The following is a 6,332-nucleotide window of genomic DNA, read 5'->3' as shown; positions in this document are numbered from 1 at the left end:
AAGAATTAACCCTCTCCTAAAAAACCCTGATGCGCCTTATTTAAGTGAGAACCGGGTATAGGGACTTTAAAAAATACTATTAAAGGTTTTATTATAATAATTACGTGGCGTACTACGGCTACGGCCACGCGAAGACCCGAGACCACTTCGCTTACTACTATAAGGCCAGGAGCTTATATAGATAGCTAGACTAACTCTAGTACCATAAGGATAAGAGGAAAACCCGTCGATTTAACCCCTAGGAGACCCTTATAGAGATCCTAATAAATAGCACGGCCTTCGCCGGGCTAGCGGATATAATGGATATACTTAATAGGATCTGCCTAATACCTTTGAATAGAAGGATTACTCGCTAGAAGATAAATAGTAGATAGTGGAATAACCACGAGCATATAGACTCCCGTAGGTACACGGCAAGATATAGGCGCTTTCCTTTATCTTATATACTTTCTTTAATAATATAGTATAGATATTATTGGTTATTATAGGTTAGGGGGCATAGAGTTAATTGACTAGTATTATACGGCCTAGGAATAGATATATACCGCCTGATATCCTAATAGCGGGACGCGGTACTAGTCTTTACTAGCTACCGCTAAGACGTTAAATAGAAACATACACACACGCACACATACACACACACACTAATTATATAGGCATATCGTGGTAACCTTACTTAAAAGGTAGTCGCGATTGAATTCTATATATCGCCAGGGTCTATATAGAGCATCGCGAGCTGCTACAAAATAAAAATATCAGCCCAGTTAAAACTATAGTCTAGCTGCCCCTAGGCCTTCGATAGTATAGAAAAAAGGGGTATTATACGTTCTATTACTACCACTGCTTTTATATTATCTACGGATTTAAAGTCTAAGCTTAGCTTTCCTGATTTAAAACTTACTCTTTCACAATACCTTTATTTAGAGGGCTTCCTTTACTACTAACTCTACGCCGCCAGACTTTAACTCTAAGGCATGCGAAAATACACCTAGAATAGTGTCTATATTATATATCTAAGCCCATAAAGTAGTGGAAAGAGGTTATCTTTTTGGGTAAACCTATAATTATATGCTAATATACAGATAAGAATAAATAGATTTTCTGTCATTCTATATAATAACTTTATTTATATATTATACCTTGACTGATAGTTTATTAAGAAAAAGACTTAGGTAGAATATTACTTAGCCTTATAATAAGTCTATATGCTATTTACAGATATTCTAGAGCACCTTTCTATATCATAGGCGTATTAATATAACCGCCTTTCTAAGGACTCTAATAAGCTATATAGAGACGTTATGGTAGCTATTATCTTATACACGCTTAAAGAGGCCGTTCCTATAGTATATAAACCAGGTAGTAAATTCGTTTAAGATAGTACTATTATATATAAGGCATATCTTATTTACAATAAGTTACTATTATAGAGTTAATAGAATACGGTTATAAAGCTAAACTAGCTACCATATTCCTCTAATCTTAATCCTATCGAAAACCTATAGAAACTACTAAAAGAGAAATCTTTTTACTATATCCTGCTCTATCGCGACTAAGCACTACGTAGAACTTATAAGAGTTGCTTTGCCAGACCGCGATGGAGGTATGGAACGATTTTAAAAAGGAGCTTTTAGAGGCTCTGATTAAGTTAGTATTATAGAGGGTTAAGTCGTAGCTAGGAGTTAGTATATAAACCATTAAAAGGATATAACTGGATATTCCTTGTAGTTAATTATTCCCCTCTATAAATCTGAGTTTCCCGAAAGCTTAGAATTAGTTGTCGTAAAGTGATTTGTATTTATACTCGAACGGTTAAAATAAGGCTCTGGTGATGGTATTTTGGATATAGATCACCTACTCATCACTTTTGCTTACTCACTAAACCTCTTATCGAGTTATAGGTCCGGCGCATTAGCCCCAGTGCCTTTCGAGACGGTCATCCCAAACCATAACCTGAGCATCTTACCTCATCTATTATTGCTAGGAACGCCAGTCACAGTATTGTCATAGCTACTTGCCCGCCATGTCTACGAATAATATGCACAATCTGACAACACTAATCAAGAGGTACGTTTAGTCCCGCGTCCCAATACTCAATTCTAGAGACTGATGAGTATTCCCAACAGGCTCGAGGCTGCCACTGCAAGGCTTGAAGACATCGCTTCTTCCACAGTTGAGCTTCCTCAGGAGCAGCCCCGTGGCCCACATCTCGCCTCATGTCCTCCTGCGGCGTTCAAGGTGTTGACCCCTCTTTCCCCAAAAAACTCACGGCAAACGACCAATGCGATAGCCACCCCTATCCCAGACTCACTGCCGGAATCAATTGGAAAATTTGACGCCTTTATCAACGACACCGTCAAGCAATATGTTAAACTCAGCGACCAACTCGGCGGCCTGGTCGCAGAACAGGTTCGTTGGAACGCAGCAACTCAATATCGGACCACTATAAGTAATTAACAGGAACTGCTTACAGGGTTCCCAAGTTTTGCGAGGCTTCCAGGCAGAGCGGGAATTTCTGCTCCTCACCACTAAGGCTCGCAAGCCAGATCTCAATGGAGCCGAGATAAATGTCTATCAGGAGATCCTTAAGCCCATCAATGAGGCACTCGTTGCTGTGACAAATGTCAAGGACGCCAACAGAGGCTCTGCGGTTTTCGCGCAGCTGAGCGCTGTCGCGGAAGGCATCATCGTACTGGCTTGGGTGACCATTGATAACCGACCGTGGAAGCATGTTGAAGAGTCCCTTGCCTCAGCGCAGTTCTTTGGAAACAGAGTTTTGACAGAGCAAAAAAACAAGTGCGTGCCGGCCGGTGGCGTTAACCTGAGAAACTATCCCATCGGGCTAACCTTGAAGCAGGGATCCGCAGCAAACAGAATGGGTCAATGCATTCTATGAAGTTTTCCGACAACTCAGAGATTATGTCAAACAGCATTTTCCCGACGGTATTGCCTGGAATCCTGAAGGCAGGCCAGTTCAGGAGGTTTTAAAGTCTCTATCCGAGACTACTGGACTCGCTTCATCGACCCACATGCCGTCTACCAGAGGCTTGCCTCCGCCACCACCTCCACCTGGTCCAGCTCCTGCCCTCGATATCCCATACGAGGCCACTACACACAGCAGACCCAAGGCAGGTTTAGACGCTGTCTTCTCCGACCTCAACAAGGGCGATCAAGTAACCAGAGGTCTCCGCAAGGTGGACAATTCTGAGATGACACACAAGAATCCTTCTCTGCGCGCTGAGTCAACGGTGGGCGGAAGTCAGACCCCGAGAGGAAAGAGTCCCGCCCCCGGCAAGAAGCCGAAACCACAGAGCATGCGAGTGAAGAAACCCCCAAAGAAGGAACTCGAGGGCAACAAATGGATCATTGTAGGCGAATCCATAACGGCCGAACTCCCTCCAGTGTCTCTCGTACAGATTTCGCTAACGGTCGTGTCAGGAGAACTTTGACAGAGAACCGCAGCCTATTGAGATTGAAGCGGCAATTTCCCAATCGATATTAATCAGCAGGTGCAACACTACGACGATCATCGTCAAGGGCAAAGCCAACGCGGTCACCATCGAGAACTCCAACCGCGCCTCCCTCATCGTAGACACACTGGTGTCAACCGTAGACGTCATCAAGTCTCAGAATTTTTCCCTGCAGATTCTGGGAGTTGTTCCCACTATCATGATGGATCAAATCGATGGCGCGCAAATCTACTTGAGCAAGGCAAGCAATTCGGCCAAGATCTTCTCGAGCAAATCATCAGGCCTTAATCTCAATGTCGCCGAAGGCCCTGATGACGAGTATGTGGAGTTACCCTTGCCTTACCAGATTTGTTCGTCCTACGATCCTGTCAAGAACGATATTGTCCATGAACTTGTCTCTCATGCTGGGTGAGTGCGTCGTTGGACTGGTTCGGATTGATTTTTTTCTACTCTGTAGTACCTGGACCAAGTTCTCACTCCTCAGCCTCAGCTCAGTCTCAGCTCTCCGTGCAAATTAATGGATGTGCCTTTGAGTTCAATCTACGCTATCAGATTTAATGCACGTTCCCTCATTGTCTTTTTATCTCCTTTGCCGTCTGCCGGGGAATCGGAGTGTATCTTGGGTACCTACCCGGGCAGGGGGGGTTATAGGTCAGAGGGTGGCCACTCTGTTAACACTATGACAGGGGTGGTCATAGTGCGCGGGCCAGTATTCTTAGAACTTCCTAGTATAAAAGACAGATATAGAAGGGTTTATATCACCTAAATATATATAAATACAATATAGCCGTATAACAGGCTCTAGTAATCTTACTAGCATAACATATTAACCTGTATAGTCTAAGTGGTTTATGTCGCACAGGCTGGCCCAAAGCAGGTCCGGAGCGGGTTATTCCGGGCCCGAAAGTAAGAGTGGATCTGCCGCAGGAATAAGGGCAGGAATTTAGCACTACGATTAGAGATTTCCACAGAGTCAATTAAATCAACAGATCGATCGCTTATTTTACGTAATTAAGTTATACACTGTTTATAATAATTAAGAGTCTTATTTTTACTCGATAACCTTTTAAAGCTATTTACGCCGAGCTGCCTATAGCTATAACTATAACCTCTAATACGACAATCTATATAAGCCACGAAGACTAGGAGCTATAGAAGCGCCTCTATAAAGTCAGGGCCCGTAGTAACGGAGTCTAGGATTTTCTACGCCCTAACGATCCAGCCCCTAGGCCGCTACGAGCCACCTATCCCGAATTTACTTCCTACGCCTCTATCGCTAACGTTAACGGGTAACCTATTAATATCTCCGAGCTAACGGTTATAGGCAAGGCCGCCTACACCGAAGACTACCGCCGATATAAAGAAGATCATAAGGACTACGAGACCTATTAGAAGGGTATAAACGGTATACTTAAGTGGGTAGAAGAGTCTATTATAGCGAAAAGACGGAAGGCCCTAATAAAGGGCACGACCCCCGAAAAGATCTACGTAGTAGTATAAGCTAACACCGCACCCTATATCGCGACCCGTATAAAGGACTCCTAAAGGAACTACGATATATATAAGAATAAGCCGCCTACTAACCCTTAGAAGGTGGGCGCCTAGCTAGACGATTAGTAGGACTAGCTCTAGGACTATTATAACGTTAGGATATATAATAAGCCCCGAGAGATTTAGATTAACGATTTCTTTAACGCTATACGACCTGCCCTAGGTAACTAGGTAGATATAAAGGAAGTAACGCTAGACCTTAAAATAGTAATAGCGATAACCCTTATCGCGGAAGGGAAGAAGGCGGCGGAATAACTTAACGTACCGCCTACTTAAAGCCATAAAACTATAGCCTTCCCGGCCCTAAACCTAGGCGAAGGTAATAATAATAAAAGGCTATAACGGACCGGGAGGGCTAACCAGAGTAATAACCGGACCGGAGCCTAATAGGGCCGTAATACTTATCCTAAAAGTAAGTCTACTAACCGTATAAGCTCTAAGCGCCGGTAATCACTCTTCTATAAGGATAAGTACCCCGCGTGCTACCGGCACGGCCACGATCTATAGGGCTACTGGATTCTATTCCTAGAGTTAGCGCCAGAGGGCTTTTAAGCTAACGACCCTATTAAGAGGCTCGTGGAGAAGTCCCTTAGGATAGACCGGGACCTATAGAACGCCGTGGAGAAAATTAGGTCCCGGAATAAAAAGAAGAGGATCGCTGCTACCGCCGCCGAACTTAAAGTGACTGATAATAACGACAGCGGCGGCGGCGGCGGTAGTAACAGCGATAATAATAACAAAGTCCTTAAGGAGGCGTGACTATATACGGCTATAAGAGCCGCCGCCACCGAACTTAAAGTGACCGATAATAATAAAGTCGGTAGCGGCGGTAAAGTAACCGATAATAATAACGAGGTCTCCTTTAAAATTAAGGAGACCACGAAGCTAGAAAAGCATATAAATATATCTAGTGAAAGGTAAGGTAAGGCGTTAAACACCGTCCGTTCCGAGCCACGCCGGCTAGAAGCTCCGGCGGCCGCTCTTTTAGCCGCTGTATATCCTTTACGGCAGTCCGCTATATTAGACTTAGGTGCTATATCCTACGTTTTCTATAATAGAAGCAGATTTACGGATTATAGACCGGCCCGTCCCGATAACGTTATAATCGCCGGCACTATAATAGTGCCGATTTAAGGATATAAAGACGTTATTATTATAATAAAAGGAACGGCCGGCCCGATAAAGTTCCGGTTAAAAGACGTAGCCCACTATAAAGATTTTATTTATAACCTAGTCTCTAATAAGAAGATATAGCAGAACGGTTACTAGTAGGACTAAGAGCCACCGAACGATTATATACGCCGCTATAAC

At 43.7% G+C, this 6,332-nt stretch overlaps 1 protein-coding gene across 1 annotated transcript; it reads left to right on the top strand.

Moving 5' to 3' along the window:
• Positions 1–2,023: 2,023 nt before the first annotated feature.
• Positions 2,024–3,882, top strand: ACRALDRAFT_1034781 (uncharacterized protein; the record flags this gene model as incomplete). The annotated part of the gene is made up of 5 exons (XM_071014981.1): positions 2,024–2,067; positions 2,127–2,409; positions 2,474–2,796; positions 2,858–3,368; positions 3,439–3,882. The coding sequence occupies 5 exons, from the start codon at positions 2,024–2,026 to the stop codon at positions 3,880–3,882; spliced, it is 1,605 nt and encodes a 534-aa protein (XP_070874289.1).
• Between the last annotated feature and the right edge of the window lie 2,450 nt (positions 3,883–6,332).

The sequence above is a fragment of the Sodiomyces alcalophilus genome, assembly GCF_042370955.1.
Source record: "Sodiomyces alcalophilus JCM 7366 unplaced genomic scaffold ACRALscaffold_5, whole genome shotgun sequence".
NCBI lineage: Eukaryota > Fungi > Ascomycota > Sordariomycetes > Glomerellales > Plectosphaerellaceae > Sodiomyces > Sodiomyces alcalophilus.
The sequence above is the reverse complement of the archived record's forward strand: the minus strand, read 5'-3'. Positions and strand labels throughout refer to the sequence as shown.